This window comes from Fukomys damarensis, unplaced genomic scaffold (genome assembly GCF_012274545.1).
Source record: "Fukomys damarensis isolate Sample0158 unplaced genomic scaffold, DMR_v1.0_HiC HiC_scaffold_21, whole genome shotgun sequence".
NCBI classification, from domain to species: Eukaryota; Metazoa; Chordata; class Mammalia; order Rodentia; family Bathyergidae; genus Fukomys; species Fukomys damarensis.
Genome location: NW_022900933.1, coordinates 17726778 through 17744933, shown reverse-complemented (window position 1 = coordinate 17744933; position 18156 = coordinate 17726778). Strand labels below are relative to the sequence as shown.

The window sequence follows — 18156 nt, the reverse complement described above, 5'->3', positions numbered from 1 at the left end:
TTTTTTTTTTTTTTTTTTTTTTGAGATAGGGTCTTGCTACGTAGCCCAAGCTGGCCTTAAACTCACAGCACTCCTTCTGCCTCAGCTTCCTGAGTGTTGGGATTATAAGTGTGTGCCATTACACCTGGCTAAAAAAGGTATTTCTTAAAATCATTGGAGTTTGGGAGTAAGTGACCTTAGGAATACAGAAGATCAGCGAGCAGGCCCTGGATCCCAGCAGTACAGTTTCCAGAGGCTCTCAACTCTGCTACAAGGCAGTCACCTAGGCTGCTTATCAAAAGCCAACACACACAGGTGCACGTGTGCATGCGCACACACACACACACACACACACACACACACACACTTTTTTAATTTAGATTTCTTGAAATGTGGAGAACTATGTATTCATCGGCACCAGAATCATCTCTCCTCAGGGGAAGCTTGGTGTATTAGTCAGCTTTGGTGGCTGTGATAAAATTCCTGAGATAATCAATTGTTGATGGAAGGTTGGCTTTGGCTGAAAGTTTCAGCCTGTGAGTAGCTGGCCTGTTGGTGCTGGGGCTGTGTCAAGGCATGTGGTAGAGCAGATCCCTCCTTTGTTGTGGACAGGAAGGGAAAGAAAGACAGGAAGGGCCAGCCCCACGGTCAAGGGTCCCCCACAATGGCTTCATTCTTTCTATGAGGCTCTGCCTACGACGGTCACGTCACTCCCAATGTCACAGGGGCCCACCATGCCTCTACACGTGGTGGGCCTTAGGCGGCCACTCAAAACCCAAACTGTAGCACTCAGAAACATCAACCCCAAACCACATCTCTGGGTTCTGCTCACTCATTTTCCCATCTATCCTTCCTTAGCTAGAAGAAAAGCGTGCATCTTTGTTCTGGTACTGGGGATGGAACCCGGGGCCTCCACACTGAGCTATATCCCCAGCCCTTTTTATTCTTTATTTTGAGACAGGATCTTGCTAAATCACTGAATTGCCTAGGCAGAGCCTGAACTTGGCATTCTCCGACTCAGCCTCCCCACTGTGCTGGGATTACAGGCATGGGTTACCAGGCCCAACTCATAAAAATTTGTTTAAAAGGCCAGCCTGAAAAGCTTCCCAGAAACCCCAGAAGGATTTCTGGTTTTTTTATTTTGTTTTTGTTTTTGTGGGGGTTTTTTGGGAGGAGGGGGGGGTGGTTGTTGTCGTTTTGCTATGTAGTTCAGATTGGCCTTGAACTCCTGGTGATCCTCCTGCCTCAGCCTCCTGAGTACTGAAATTGCATGCACGCACCATCACTGCTAGCTATGTACCTATTTTTAAGCCAGGATCTTGGAGGGAGCACACAAGCTTCTCCACAGACCAGTGTATGCAGGGTAGTGACAACGCACTTGAGAGCCCCAGAAAGCAAACCCGGAGGCCTAAAGACATCACGGCACAGCTGGGGAGAGGATGGGCACAATATGGGAAGCATCCCCAGATGGGCCCCAGACCAAGAGCTCTCAGAAAGGTACTGTCAGGCTGTAGATGAAAGACACCAGAGGAGGCCACATGATCACAAGATCCAGGACCAAGAGAGAAGGCAGCCCAGGGAAGACTGTTCTTTTTAAGGGTTTGTTTGTTTGTTTGTTTGTTTTTTTTTTTTCCCCCTTCACACACATTTGTTCTTTTTAAGGGTTGGTTTGTTTGTTTGTTTGTTTGTTTGTTTTACCCCTCCTGACACACATGGCAGCCCTGCCCTGTGCCCAGACACCAGGAAACTTGTGAAAGCCCTGTGCCAGCCCTGAGTCTTCCTGCACTGCCACACGTCGGGGAGGGAGGGAGGGAGGGAGGGAATGCAGGAAGCAGGTAACAGCTTCCAACTGCTGCAACATCGAGACTGAATCCACTCCCTGCGACTCCTCCACAGCCTTCTCCTGCATCGCTGCGCCTCAGCTGCATTCAAAAAGCAGATGCAGTCCATTCCTGACATAGTCCTCACTCAGGGAGATCTAGCTCAGACCAAAGGATGCTGGGACTCGGCAAGTTCCTAACGCAACAGCGACTTGGATGCATGCTATGCATGACTTTATTTATTTTTATCTTATTTACAGTATTTATTCTATGCAGTTCAGACTGGCCTTGAAGTCACTATGCACCCCTAGCTGACCCTGAACTTGCAGTGATCCTCCTGCCTCAGCTTCCCGAGTGCTGGGACTGCATGCATGTGCCACCATGCCTGTAAGTTTAGATCTTAAATGTCCCCCAAAGGCTGTGTGTTGAAGGCTTGGTTGCCAGTCTGTAGTGCTCCAGGGAGGCAGCGGAAACTTAAGGAGGTGGGACATAAAGGCAGGAAGTTAGGCATTGGGGTTCGTCTTTCAGAGGATATCAGGCCCCAGCCATCCCCTCCCTCCCTCTCCGTTTCCTGGCTGGTCCAAGGTGAACTCTGCCCTGCCATGTGGCCCCATCATGCTGCTCTTCCCTGCCACAGGCCCAAGAGCAACACAGCCAGCAGCCATGGACTGAAAGCTTGGAAACTGTGACCGAAATCAATCTTTCCTTCTTTTTTATCTGACCCCCCCTCTTCTTTCTGTAGTCCTAGGAACGAAACCCTGGTCGCACACATGTTGAGGTGGCAGGCACTCTTCCACTGAGGTCCCCCAGCTCTTTCCTCCTTTAAATCCGTGTTCCAAGATTTTCTCTCACAGCCATAGAAAGGTGAGGGAGGTGATTACCGGGGATTACAAAGCATCTGAGTGTAGATTGAGCATTTTTGGTTTGTTTTAATTTGGAGCTAAGACAACGTGAGAAGCAAGCAAAGATTCTGGTTTAAGTGCTAAGTGCCACCTTTCTGACATCTATACACCTCAGACACATGAGACCCCATCACCTCCGCTCTGTTTCCCAGCCCTAGCACTCCAGGTCCTCTCCATAGAAGTACTCAGCCTCCAGGCTACTGGTCAGGAGGACAGAATCCAAGGGAGGGGATCGGAGATGAGCCCAGGCTCTGCTGCCAGGAAGCTCCTCTCCATATGGGAGGCAAAGTGGCACAGTGGTCGGGAGCTGGGCTTTGTATCAGACAGAGAAATGGAGCCTGAGCTCCGCGCTTGCCAGCTGGCAGGGAATGAATCTCACAGTCTCGGATTCTCGTCAGTAAATGAGGATTATTAAATGAGATAGCGCATGCAAAGCACTTAACACGTTGCCTGGCACACAATAGTGGCTTAATAAGAAAACATTTTCACATCTGTGATGAAGCTTAAGAATCATTTCCTTGTTAGCAAAGGGCTCTGTCAGTCTAGCCCAGTTCTCTGTTCTCTGCCATGGGAACAAGGTCTATGGTTCCCTGACTGCAATGAAATCTGTACAAATATCCAAATCAATGTCACTCTCTCTTACTGGAATATTGCCCGGCTTCTGAGATAAATGCTAAGAAATTCTGACTATGCAAAACAGAATCAAATGCTTCAAGAGGCCCAGAAGTGAAATGCATTTCCAGTTTAAGGCTAATTTTTTCAATTTTTAAAGTTTTGTTCTCTTTTGTTCTGAGGTAGGGTCTTGTTACGTAGCCCAGGCTGGCCTCACACTCATGGCAATCCTCCTCTTGAGTGTTGGGATTACAGGCGTGGACCCCCTTGCCTGGTGACACTCAGCCGATTTTCTTAAAAAAACTTTATTTGCATCATTGTAAGCCTTTGGTTAAGAGCTTTGAAAATATTGATTTTTAAGTCAGCTGTGGTGGCTCACACCTGTTATCCCAGCATTCAGAAGGCTGAGGCAGGAAGATCACTGTGAGTTAGAGGCCAGCCTGAACTATATAGTAAGATTCTGTCTCAAAAACAAACAAAAAATATTGATTTTAATAATTATTTTTGCCATTGTTTCTACTGCTTTTGTAGGGGAGCAGGTTTTCTAAGATCCTTTCTCCATCATTCAAGAAGTGTTTCTCATTTATTTCCTGTGTTATAATTTAACCAAACAGATTAGGAAGAATGTCCAGAAGATTAAAACTACTCTGCTCGATTTTTTGGGTTTTTTTTTTTTTTTTTTTTTGAGACAGGGTCTCACTATGTAGTTCAGACTGCTCTGGAACTCACTGTGTAGCCCAGGCTGGTCTCAAACTTGCAGCGATCCTCCTGCCTCAGCCTCCCGAGTGCTGGGATCACAGGCGTATGCCACCACACCTGGCCTGCTCTGCCAGATTTTATAAGATCATATAAGCACCAGGCACAGTGGCACATGCCTGTAATTCCAGCTACTTAAGAGGCTGAGGCAGGAGGCTCACAAGTTTGAGACCAGCCTAGGCAAGGTAGTGAGAAGGTGTCTCAAAACAAAAAATAAAAAGGACTGGAGATACAGTTCAGTGGTAGAGTGCCCCTGGGTTCAATCCCTAGTGTGTGTGTGTGTGTGTGTGTGTGTGTGTGTGTGTGTGTGTGTAAGTGTGTGGGGGGAATCATATAGGCCACCGGCCACATAAGAGGGAAAGAGAAACTAGTTGCTTTGCCCACAATGATGTGGTCTAGTGTCAGATCCTCAATGACTGGAAGCAACGCTGCTCCCAGAGCATTCTGTTCTGCTGTCTGGCTTTCAAGGTCAGGGACCTGATCCTGCCATCAGTAGCCTCCAGCACAGAAGACCTCAACCTCTGGAATGGGCCCATCATCTTTAGCCACAGGAAGCATTTGCTAAACCCTTATCTCCCTAGAATCGAAAGGCAGGGCTTGCACACCTTGCTGTCCGATGTAATAAGGCTTGGTGGTCAAAGTTCAATGCACTGGAAAATTTCACTTTAGGGAAATGTGGAAGTTCTTGAAGTCATAGAATCCTGAGACTGGAAAGGACCCCTAAGGGGATCTGGCTTCACCCTATCTGTACAGCCTGAGATTTCCCTCCACACCCCCCGAATAAGAGATGTTCCGTATATGCTTGACTGCATCTCTGTGATGGGCCACACATATAACTTTCTTAGTTGGATGTCTCTAAGTGCTAGAAACTTTAAAGGTAAAGCAGACATACTTAGAGAAAACTGAGAAACTGCAGGGGATGAAGAATGGAGAACCAAAACTTTAAAAACTAATCTGGTAATCTAGAACTACTCCATATGAGAAGCGACTAGCCTCTGTAAACCTGGAAGTTAGGACTGCTTATAGTTGGGTGGAGTGGTGCATGTCTGCAATCTCAGCACTTGGGAAACTGAGGCGAGATAATTGCTCTGAGTATGAGGCTGGCCTGAGTTTTTTTGTTTTTGGTTGGTGTAACCTGGAAGTTAGGACTGCTTATAGTTGGGTGGAGTGGTGCATGTCTGCAATCTCAGCACTTGGGAAACTGAGGCGAGATAATTGCTCTGAGTATGAGGCTGGCCTGAGTTTTTTTGTTTGTTTGGTTGGTTTTTTTTTTGAGACAGGGTCTCATTCTGTAGTTGAGACTGACCTGGAACTCACTGTGTAGCCCAGGCTGGTCTCGAACTCACAGCAATCCTCCTGCCTCAGCCTCCTGAATGCTGGGATTACAGGCTTGCACCACCACCCCTGGCCTGAGTTACATAGTGAGTTCAAGGACAGCCTGAACTACACAGAAAGACCCTGTGTCCAAAAAAGTTAGGACTGTTTTTCTACTAGGATAGACAACATCTCTTATCTAGTGCCTCAGCAGATAAACACTTTAAAATAAGGGAACTGATACACCTAAAATGAGATGGAGTACACGGCAATTATGGAACAGGTATTTAAGGATGCAGTTTTTGGAGTTAGGCACATTCAAGTTTGAGCTCTCTCACTTAAAAGATATATAAGCAAGGTCTAGCTACCTAATATCAATGAGATTCAGGCTACCTCATTTGGCTGTGGTGGGAATTAAAATAAAATGCCATTGTTATAAAACAGTGGTTTGTGGGCCTATAGAAAACATGACATTATAGTTAAGTGGAGTTCCACTAAAAACAGTTCTTTCCAAACCAATCTCATTCCTTTGTTTGATGGGTTACTGAGAATGTCACACACTTAGTTGACTCTACATTTTAACTTTAATCAGTGGATTAAATGGTCAGCCCAAATGGGTGGATCTGTAACTTTCTGAACAAAGAGCACCAATTAACAGACAAGTATTTACCTAAAGGACAGGTTTGCTGTAACGGAATGCCATGCAGGGCACTCTGATCTTGCCATTCTCTTATGCTACTGTCTTATTAAAGGTTGGAAGCCCAGAGTGGTGGCACACACCTGTAATCCTAGCACTCCAGAGGCTGAGGCAGGAGGATTGCAAATTTGATTCCAACCCAGGCAATTTAGCAAGGCTCTGTCTCAAAATTTAAAAGACAGAAAAATGGGTTGGGGATGTGTCTCAGTGCAAAGGGTTCAATCTCTAATACTGAAAAAAGAAAAAGAAAAAAGTTGGAAAGAAGATGCAGAAAACATCCTACTAGCAAAGCAAGCTAATACAGCAGAGTAAGCATGCAAATTTCTCTTGCCAAAGGTTAAGAAAATGAAATGAAAGGAAAGGAGGATGTGTTTTGCATTTAGGCAAAAGACAGGGCATCACTGTTACAAGCGGAGGAGGACTGGAAGAGAGCGACTCAGATGGTGACATTCGACGTGTGTCTGTCCATCTGTTTGTTCCTTCATTCTTCCATCACTACTAGAGTATTTGCTTCAGGCTGGCCCCCGCAGGGTATTACACAAGCAAAAACGCCACTACCGGAGTTCAGTCTAGTGGCGGAGGCCAGAAATGTTTTGTTTTTTAATGGTAAATATTAGGACATTCAAGTAATAGCACAGTAAGGAGGAGAGGAAAGATCACAGGGAGACACGAGGATGGATATGGAGGACTGACTAGCACTGGTCAGATAACCCGACACGGGAAGGCAGACTGCAGGGCGGGCTTTACAAAGGCCCCTAGGCAAAGGTGGCCTCTGACGGCCTGAACAACCTCACCTACACACATGGGATTTGGGAAGAGGAAGACGCAGAGATACACCAGGCTGGGCATTTCCTGTTCCCAGTTCCGGAGCGCGCTAGGGCACCTCTGCTCCTTACCATAGGTGATGACAAGCAGCACAAAGTTGAGGTTTTTGAAGAGCCGGACGATGGAACTGAAGTACGAAGCATCAGTGGATGCCAATGCATAGCTTAGGGACTGGGCCCTGCTAGGGGGATGTTTTGGCTTCTCCTTGAACACTGAAGGGAAAGAAACGGAGGTAACTGAGAAGTCCTGTGGTCCCACTCCATCCAGCCTACGGCTCCATCACCTCAGAAGGAGCTAAGACGCCAAAGCAAGTGCTCCTTCTTTGTAGCAGACATCCCTGCCCAGTGCTAGCACGCGCTTCTTGCCTTCCCTAATCCAGGAACTGTTTTATACCAGGAGTCGGATGGAAGCCCTGCGTGACTGAAACGGGCATGTCAGCTGACAGAGTGGGGCCAGCACTGCTCCTTTGCTAGTGGCTGTCACCGAAGCCTAAGTCCTGGTCTGTGAGGTGACAGGGACCTGCTGAATTATGCGCTGCTGAGACCAGCATGACCCCAATTAAAATCCTTTCCCCTGAATTGTCGCTTCTCACTGACCTTGTAGGTTGTTAATTGTGCCAGTATGGGTTTCTTCTACCCTAACAAGATGAGCAGTGCCTACTACTCCCTGACAGCCCTGCCTGGCACCATCACGCCAGGTGTTCAACAGTGATTCACTAGATGACTTCCAAGCTCCCCAGCTCCCTATTCCTTCTCACGATTGCAATCAGTAAATACTGGATGTGCTTGGGGGCCTTTGTCTTCGCTGCCATCAGCAGCACTGACCAGGACCCAAGACTCAGCTCCACTATAAGTCTCCTTCCATCTGTTCTTTAACCTTTAGCCGGTGCTGTGATGGCTCACAGGAGGCTGGGACCTACTGCAGGGGTCTCCAGAGACATCCATTCCCCTGACCCTTACAATTCTTCCATTAGAACTTGGAAGCCTCCTTTCCTGGAGCTTCTTCTCATTTTCTGGGGCTTAGCACATGGTCCTTCGATTGCTTTTTCTTAATGGCCCCTAGAAGGCTGAAATCAACTTTGTGCTGGATATCTGCCTCACAAAGGAGACAAGAACAAGCCTGGTTCCTCCAAGCCGACACTGTTCTGAAGAGCTAGAGAAGGGATTCTGAAAACCACTCCTTTTAGCTCTGTTTCAGTGCAGCTGGTGTGATCATTTCCAATGCACTGAGGGCCATTCAGTATTCTGGGAGCAGGACAGTTTAACTAGTTATTCAGCTAAATCACTCCCAGAACTGAGGCTAAGAAAGCAGCATATGGCTGTCCCACGCCTCGTGAGATGGTCCTGAAGGGTAGCAGGCCGTCTCCTTGAGAGGAGGCTCTGCAAATGAGGGTCACCCTCTCAGCCGATCAAAGGGACCTCCACCCTAAAACACTCCAGGCCCAATTTCAGAGCTGCTTCCTCCTCCTCCTCCTCCTCCTCTGCAAAGAGTCCTGCAGAACTTCCACCCACGGGGAACCCCTCCGCCATTGTCCTGCCAGTTCACCTCCCCTTCCATCAGGAAAGAGAGCAAGGCCAAGGTCCCAGCTCTGCACCAGAAGCTGTTGTCTTAAAGATTTGGCGTCCACAAACTAGAGGGAAGATACGATTTTCCATTCTTTACTCAATTAGCTAGTATCTGTGCTTGATAATAAAATGCCAAAACAAAAGAAATGTCCTAACTTCCAGGTTTTCCATTGTAAAGGGCCAGGCCCTCCCTCATCTACTATTAAAAAAAATTGGAGCTGGCTAATTACTATTTATTTTGTTTATTTATTATTTTTAATTTTTTTGAGATAGGGTCTCACTGTATAGTTTAGGCTGATCTTGAACTCACTATGTAGCCCAGGCTGGCCTCAAACTTGAAGAAATCCTCCTGCCTCAGACTCTTGAGTGCTGGGATTACAGGCGTGTGCCACCACATTTGGCTTCTGCCAGTTTTGAAAGGCACCAGGCTGCCATTTCTTATCCTGGATCCAGGGAGGGAACCACAGAAGAAGAACAGTTAGATGGGGTTCATAGTTACGGAACTGTTTGACTCTGGGGTAAGACCAGCAGACAAGAACGAAACCTTTAACACAAGAGATGGAACTCTGAGGCATTAGGAAAAAACTAGTTAACCTTTAGACAGCAGACTAACTGAAATGAAAACCTTTACTTTGCTGTTTCTGAATTTGTCCACACCTACATGACATCACTCAGGTGAGAACAGAAGATACAAAGCTTTGTTGATCAAATGCCTCCATGATTAGATGTACATACATATAAAATGTTACAGCAGTCACCTGAGACTGATGGTTGCAATCAACATGTATAGGGCTAAACTAATGGCCATTCCTTATACTTTTCAGTATTTTCTAGATTTTTCCATAATGAACAGTATTATGGCTTGTGTCTAGATGTGCTCCCCCAAACCTCGTGATTATAGGTGGGGCTTTTCAGAGATGGCTGGATCTAGAGTATGCAGTGCTGGGATTAAGGGTGTATGATTACTAAATTAGTCTTCTGATTGATTTGGCATAGCTCTGGGTGTGGATAATGAGAAGGCCTTCCCTAGATGTGACTGCTGTCCACCCTAAGGGCATGTAGCCTGGATAGAATATAAATGACAGAAAGAGGGTTGCTGTCATTGCTTGCTGCTGGCTGCTTGCTACCTTGCTGCCTTCTGCCCACCATGAACTGTTGCAATGTCCCTCTTCCATGCCACTCTGCCTTGAAGCTATCCAACTATGAAATGAAACCTCTGCTAACTGTGAGCTACAATAAACTTTTCCTCCTTTGAGTATCAGGTATTTTGTCTCAGTAATGTGAAAGGTATCTAAGACAAGCAGGTATTATTTATAATTCTTTTAAAAAGCATCTGGGACATGTTGTCTCTGAGTATTCTGTTTAATCTCTGATACTATTTGTGTTTATAGATACCTTTCTGTTCTTCTTTTAGAAATTTAGAGTATGGGATTAGACAAACTTACATTTGAATCCAGTCTGCCACTCACTAATCTTGAATAAGATTGTCTAATCTATCTGTCTAGTCTTGAATAACTTTAATCACTTCTTTTAAGTCTCATTTTTCTTTGTGATTAGGGCTAATATGGTGGTTCACTTATGGATTTGTTGAGGACTAGATATGATCAGGTATTCTTAGCACAGTTCTGTGATGCTGGGGGACCTCACTGGGGATCCATTAAAGGGACCAACACTCTCCCCAGTTCTGGTGAAGCAGAATTTAATTACAGTTAAACCTTTACTGAGCTGCTGACAAAATGCAGCTAGCACTTTACTGGGGGAAAGTCACAGGCTAAAACGCTGAAGATCCTAGGAAGCCTGGGCTCCGGTTTCTGTAAAAGTCCATGGCATTGTAGGGCCATGTTCCCAAGGATCCCACCAAAGGAGAAGAACCTCCCTGCCCACCTCTCAGTCTCCTGGTGACCTTACCTATGATGACCAGGATGAAGAGGAGAGTGGCCACACCTCCTATGATGAAGAACATGATGCTGATGTGGTAGGCAAGCTTGTCCTGATCGTCGACATTGGGTACCAAAACAGGAGGGACCAAGAACCCAACTGCAATCCCAAGCTATGGGAGACAGACACAATCAATCAGTTACCAATGGCCACAGAGTGATGGCACAACTTGAAGAAGACTCCTAATAAGAATCATAATTCCTAGGGCCGGGGATTTAGCTCAGCGGTTTGGTGGCCTGCCTTGCAAGCACAAGGACCCGAGTTCAATCCCCGGTCCAAAAAAAAAAAAAAGAAGAAGAAGAAGAATCATAATTCCAGGGCCAGGGATTTAGCTCAGTGGCACAGCACCTGCCTGGCAAGTGAGTTTGATACCGAGTACCAAAAAAGAAAGGAAGAAACAAAGGAAGGAAGGAAGGGGAAGGGGAAGGGGAAGGGAAGGGAAAGAAAGAGAGAGAGAAAGAAAGAAAGAAAGAAAGAAAGAAAGAAAGAAAGAAAGAAAGAAAGAAAGAAAGAAAGAAAGAAAGAAAGAAAGAAAGAAAGAAAGAAAAAGGAAGGAAGGAAGGAAGGCAGGAAGGAAGGAAGGAAGGAAGGAAGGAAGGAAGGAAGGAAGGTAGTTCCCAACTTCCAGTCTTTTCTAAATCCCAGGGAGGGATTATTTCCCTACTTTAAGACACCAGGGAAATATCTCCTCAAGCTGAGAATGTGACTCTTCTCATTGTGAGTACTTCTGACTCTTACTCTCCATGGAAAAAAATTGTACCTGGCTCTTCTCTAACTGCACCACATGCACAATGGTTTCTATGCTCCCATCTCTGGGGCACACAGTACAATAACATTGATTTTTTTTTTCTTGTGCCACTTAAATTTTTAGTTGTAGTCAATCTGTTAACCTGGAGCTGAGAGATAAGCTGGGAAAGTTCCGCTTCCTACCACCATAAGAATTTGCATTCAGTAAGAGCTGGGAGCCTGAAGTCGTTACCACATTGACAAAAATGAAAGCTTCAGTACTTTGTGTGAATAATTTAGCAACTTCAAAGCATCTGGAGTGTCAAGGCACACACAAATACAAAATAGCTATGCATGCACGCACACACACTCACACCCCACTACCACCACCACCACCAAATATCAGAGCTGGAGTCCAAACTCCAGTGACCAGGCAGATACCATAACCTGGTGATTCAGGTCAGAAGTACTTTGACTCAGAAGTAACCGGTTATGATGCAACACCCACTGCCATCCACAATATGAAGGCAGAAATTAGAAAACAGCTGTGACTGCAGGCAGGCTTCCAACCCCAGCCATGCAGGAACACGAGTCAGCCCTTCTTCCTAAAGTCCCACTCTTCCTTTGAGGCACCAGAGAATAACTGCAGGTAGAGAAGCAGGTAGCTTTCACACTGAGATGCAGCACATGGATTGGGAGCCAGCTTGCTGATCGCCCCATCTGTCAGTCACTGCTACCTGGGTGGCCACCAGCAGCTGTTGGTCATCAATAGCTGCATATGGGGCTCCCTCCTCAGTGTATGATCAAGAAAGCAAACACAGCTGCAAAGTACTGCTGTGTGGAAAGTATCCTGCTGCATATTCTAGGAGCTACCAAGATGTACAGGTACAAGGCTGGGATCCTGCTTCAAAGAGTTTTTAATTTAGCACGGGAGGGGTGATTTAAACCTAAAATACAAAAGGTAACAAAAATGGTTGTCTTTGCGGTAAATGAGAGAACGTCTATTTGTAATCTTCTGTTACAACTTGACAGGGGATCACAGAGTGTTGGCTACGTGAGGTTAAGCTAAGTGCCAGAAGTTAAGGAACTTGGCCAAGTCTGCCCATGGTTCTGGCAGAGTTCAAGAGAGAAATCTGATCTTCTGGCCAGTGCCTTGTCCACTTGCCTGGCATCAAACCCTGAGAAAAGTCCAGACGGGGACAGGTGAATGTCCCTGGAGTGTCATCTGTTCTTCAATCACAGATATTTCTGAGTCAAGTCCAACTTTCTGTTTTTTAGACAAAGTCTCACTATGTAGGTAGCCCAGGCTGGCCTAAAACTTACTGTGTGGTTTAGGGCAGCCTCAAACTCATGGCAATCCTCCTGCATCAGCCTTCTGCGTGCAGGATTATAGGTGCACCCCACCACACCAAACTAAATACAGCTTCTTAACTGATGGGAGACCACCATGAGCAAGCTGCAGATTTATAAAGTGGATTTTCATATTAAAAATCTGAGAAGAGGGCCAGGGAGAAAGAGCAAAGTCCTGAGTTTGATCCGTGGTACTCACACACGCATGCACGCACACACATACACACACACACACACACACACACACACACACACAGACTCAGAAGAGCGCAGGCGGGGTGCACGCACACACACACACACACACACACACACACACACACACACACACAGAGTCTGAGAAGAGCCAGCAGTCGGTGTGTGGGAAAGGAACAACTCTCATGCCACTGGTCACAAGCGAGGTCTCAATAATCTGTGACACTGAGACATCTTGGATGGAAAGACAATAGTGCAGCTAAGGGCAGCATGACTCATACATAAAACTTCTGTAGAGGCAGAAATTAATCTATGAGGAAAAATGAATTTTCCATTAATCATTGGTCTGTTCCTGCTACAGTGTCTGGTTCCCTTGTCGCTACCATCAGTGCTCCCCACTGCACTGTTCCCAGCATTGCACCTTGCCCCATCCAGAAACTGAGTGTTCAATAAATAATGGCAAGTTCTAGGACACAGTGCCTTAGCCTTGTAAGAGCTCTGACCATCCTGGGCCCCTGCATGTATGCATTAAGGTCTTGTCTTTTATTATCCTGACGCTGTACCTTTGGCCAGGTGAGTTGTGAAGTTGGGAGCTGTGAAGCTTCCAATACTAACTGCTCATTTGCTAGAGTTTGTGGTAAAAACTAACCATAGACAGAGGGGCAACTGCAATCTTATTCATAGCTTCAAAGGGCTTCTAAGTACACTGGAGTTGGAGATCTGGAAGTTAGACTCTTAGAGGGTCCTAATAGAATGAGGGAATGTTATACTGACAGCATCCAAGATTCTGCAAATCTCTCATTTCCAGAGGGAAGATAAAAACCCTGAGACCTTCACCTGGCCCCCAGTATCCTGCCACCTTGATCAATTAATCCTCTGGTGCCACAGGTCACACCTGATGTCTCAGGGTTGGGCTCCCCTCCCTCTGTCTATACCCTACATCTGAGCACCTGCTGTTTCTCATGGTATAGAAATGACTCCAGCCACCAGGATGAAGCTGAGGGCCCAGGACCCACAATAACCTTGGCTGGATGGTGGCACTGTCACAGAAGGGCTTTTGCAAGGAGAAATCTGGTTTTGAGGTTCTTTCATGCTCTATGTGGCAAATCAAAATACAGGGATTGCACTGTAAATAGCTACTTCTTCTCTCCTTTTTTTTTTTTTTTGTTTCAGTTTTTTGAGACAGGATCTCTCAATGTAGTGCAAGCTGGCATTGAACTCATTATGCAGCCTGGGCTGACCTTGAACTTGCAGCAATCCTCCTGCCTCAGCCTCCTGAGTGCTGGGATTTCAGGCATGCACCACCATGCCTGGCTCTTTTGTTCTTAATAACATATTTCCCCTGCATCTGGACAGCAATGTTCAGTGAGTTCACAGCTCTATTTACAGGTGCTAGTTCCTAGGCCTGTTTGAATGTTTGGATGGTTGGGTAGATGGGTAGATGGGTGAGCAGGCTAATGAACAAATGGACAGATGAAGCTGGTAGAAAACCTGGTCTACATAGCTTAGACTATCCCACAGGTGGGCCTATTAGGGTCCAGGCTTTTACCACAAATCACATTTTACTCACAGTGGCAAAAAAAAACATGTATATGTGTACCAGCAGCAGGACTGCCTATCATTTCTTGAGCATCTGCTAGGCACTGGATATCTAATACACTTTATCTTTTAGTTTAACTCCAGTAACTTTATGAAAGAGCCAGGCAAAGTTTAATAGATACTTCTGGGGTCAAAATGGCCCTGGCCTCAAGTCCATGAAAAATGAATTCAAAGAGGTGGACAGTGCTGTCCTTGGAGAGCGGAGGTGGCGTCTTTCCTATGCGTGCAGAAAAACCCAGACCCAGGTGAGGAATGTAAGTGATTCAGTCACTACAAACCAGGTCTGACTTACTTGTGTACTTCTCATTTTATCATCCCCAACAAAATAAAAAGTCATGGGGCCAGGGATTTAGTTCAGTGATTCTGCTGCCTGCCTCACAAGCACAAGGTCCCAAGTTTGATCCCTGGTACCAAAAAATTTTTTTTTAATTAATAAAATAAAAAGTCACAGGCAAAACAAAACATTTATAGTCAAGGCAAGTCAAAGTATTAACTCCTTCAGGAGGCTGAGGCAGGAGGATCGCTGTGAGTTCAAGAACAGCCTGGGCTACATAATGAGTTCTAGGTTAGTCTCAACTACCAAACAAACAAACAAAAAGGCAAAACAAAGTATTAACTCTTCCAGAACTTCCTAAAAATTGCTTTCAAGCTGGGTGTTTCCCACTGCCATCCCTCAGGTGGGACGGTCCTGAGTGCCTATATTTCCACAAAGAGGGGATTCCCACCACCCATCAAGGAGGTCTTGTGGACAAGATCCTCCAAAAAGCATGGCTCAAGATTCCTAATGGAGTCCACGCGGCTCTGATCCTAGCCATTCTACGGCAGCCGGTGATCTTCGGGAAATATGACTAGATCACATCTCTCCCCTGCTTAGGACCCCGCAGCAACTTCCCTGTGCTTTCAGAACAGGGGTAAAGATCTAAACTTGGCCCACTGAGCACTGCACATGGGGGTCTGACTGCTGGTCTCCTCCTGGTCATCAACATGCTCGGTGGGACTCTGTTTTTCATCCAAATCCTCCGCTGCATTTTGTTTGTGGTTGTTTGTTTTGTTTTGTTTTTGAAACAGAGTCTTGCCATGAATTCCAGGTATGCCTTGAATTCACCATGTAGCCTAGGCTGATCTCAAACTCGCAGCAATGCTCCTGTCTCAGCCTCTCCAGAGCTGGGATTACAGATGTGCATCACCACTCCTGGCTCTCGAAGCCCCCTTGTAACTGAGGACCACAGGAAGCTTGCACAAGCTCCCCTGCCAGGACCAGAATGCTCTTGCTGCCCTATTCCACCTGCTAAATGCAAACATCCTTCAGTATTGAGCTGAAGCCACACTTCCTCAGCTTTCTCTAATCCCTTACATGAGGCCAGATCCCTGTGAGGCGATTGTATATTTATAGAATTATTTAATTAACATCTGCCTCTCCAACCAGAATAAGCTCACACTTAGATGTGGAACGTGGCATATACTAATACTCATCATAGGAAGATGTGTGGATCTGTCCATAGACTGTCTCTATCTTCACAACAACCCCAGAAAGAGGGGTCTAACATTGGCCCAATTTTAGGAACCAGTGGCCCTGAGGTGCAGAAAGGTTAAGTACCTTGCCCAAGATCACACAGGTGTAGGTAGCAGAGTTGAAGTGTCAACACTCAACAATTCTAAGTCCAGAGCTTGCGAGCTTGCTATAGTTTCACTCCCCAGAACAGGTGTTCAACAGAAAAAAAGGATGAATGAAGGGCTGGACCAGCAGCCTACAATACCAAGCTTTCGCTTTCTACTTTCTTTCTGTCCTTTCTGCAAACTCAAACACGATGTCTAAATGTTGTGATCATGTCAGTAATCATTAACATGTCCAGGGCGAATATCACAGTTACAAACATGTCTGAGGATCTGAGGGCTCTGGCTGACAAGAAGCCGTACTCTGTGTGACCTGTCACCTGTCACTGGCTCATGGATTTAGCAGAGCAAGAATAAAAGCAAAAAATTTAGAAGGCTGCATCCGGGGTTAGAGTCCCACACCCAGCTGATTACACAGCATAGTACACGTGCAGTATTGGCTCAGAGACACCCAGAACCACGGTCACCACCACATCCCCCATCCGCAAAACCCCAAGTGACTCACAACTCAACAAGAACCCTGAAACAAAGCTGCCTTCCCAAATGCTGGTGGTCACTAGGTCAGAGATGGCCGGGCCATCAAAGGAAGCACCTAAAGCTTTCACAACAGGCCGGGAGCTCTGTGTCAATGCACCAGCAATGGCATCAGTCCTAATGGAACAGGAAATGAACCATGCCCTCTGTTAGGGTCCCAGACATCTTACCCTGACCCAGGCCATGGGCAAGGTGGACCTTGCTCTTCTTGTTGAGAGACAACAACCTCGACAAAAGGTTCTCACTTGAAGCAGAGCCCTTTGGCTTAAAGGCTGTTTGCAAAGTTGGCCTCCTTACAGCTGAATCCGCGCCTTGCTCTGTGAACAGCCCTCACCCTGCTGTGTTCCTGTCTCAGTGAAACACTCTCCTCTCCTCTTTCCTACCCCAGTGCTCATCTGGTGCCATCACACCAGTTCATTGATCACACTCTAGGGCCGGAAAGACTCCGGTGCAAATCCCAGCTCTATCGGTTAGGAAGTGACTATCAGTTATGAGAGGCCTCGCCCTTGGAGTTTATTCACCTCTCCGAGACTGCTCTTCCACACAACGAAGATGATATGTGGCTTATCAGGCCGGGGCTCAGCTCTCTGTGCAAGCCTGCTGTCCTCTTCACACTGTCACACAGCAGTGGCCACAGCACACCCCCAGACGTGCTTGGTTTATTTACAGCTGTCCTACAAGCTACCTGGCCCTGGTTCTCCTCTTCCTCAGCTCCTTCTGCCTGCTCCTCTTCAATTCCTGTAATCATTCCAGACCCTGTCCTCCCCACATCCTCCCAAGCCATCCTAAGTCCCCTCCACATTTGTCTCTCTCCCTTCAGGCCTTTCTGCCTTCCTCCCAGGAAAATGCAAATCTGTTCCAATGGGCCTGTGTAAGCTAATGCTCCTCAGTGCTGCCCTGGTCATACCATCCCTGCGCAAAGTCCTTCGGAAGTCAGTCCTCAGAAGCAGGAGGGAAGTCCAAAGCCCTCAACCTGCAGCTCCGAACTTTCATCACCACGTTCAACCTATCTTTCCAGTCCCACCTCCTCTAAGGTCCCTATGGCTCCCCAGTACTCCAACCAGACAAATCACAATTCCAACTGTTCCATCCTTTTGTCTGTACGGTCGGCCCTTGAGTTAGGACTGGCCTGACATATGAACAACTTGGGTTACAACCAGAATTTTAGTTTTAACTTATGAACAAAGTCTTGAGTTATGACCCAAATGCTGGGCGCTTGTCCTTTCAGGTAGTCTCAGATACAGATTTAACCCTTCAAGAGTTCTGGAAGGAACATTACAACATTCTTTCCTCTGTGGGGTTAACTGAAAAATCCTGGTCCAATGTCTCTCTAAGGACACTGGATCTGCCTGTGTAAAGGAGAGAGATTTTGAAGGCCGTGTAGTGGAAGTCTGAGGCTCAACTGACCCATTTGAGTTACAACCAGCCCTCACGAGTGAACTGAGTTTGTGAGTCAAGGGTCCACTGTACCTTTATCCCAAGCTCTCCCGTTCTTTACTCTCAGTCAGTGGCAATGTCTTCCCAGAGCCTTCCTTGATTCTCCTCGGAGTGGGATCCCTTGTTCTACCTTCCTCTGGGCCTTTGGTTTTTAGCCACCTTTCGGACACTAGTCCGGTTCCTGGTAAAACGGACGGGTGTTTGCTCAATCAATAATAGGTGCTGTTGAACGAGGGAGCTGCAGTTGTCGGGCATGCCAGGAGAATGTCACTTCCACCGACACTGGTCGTGTGAGT

The 18156-nt window shown here is 46.5% G+C and overlaps 1 protein-coding gene across 1 annotated transcript in view; it reads right to left on the bottom strand.

Moving 5' to 3' along the window:
- Flvcr2 (FLVCR heme transporter 2) overlaps positions 1-18156 on the bottom strand; it is a 55309-nt gene that overhangs the window by 17688 nt on the left and 19465 nt on the right. Inside the window, exons 2-3 of the mRNA XM_010645539.2 lie at positions 10379-10520; positions 6977-7117 (exon numbers count right to left, since the gene is read on the bottom strand). Coding sequence (XP_010643841.1) covers positions 6977-7117; positions 10379-10520 — 283 coding nt within the window. The remainder of the gene's footprint in view (positions 1-6976; positions 7118-10378; positions 10521-18156) is intronic.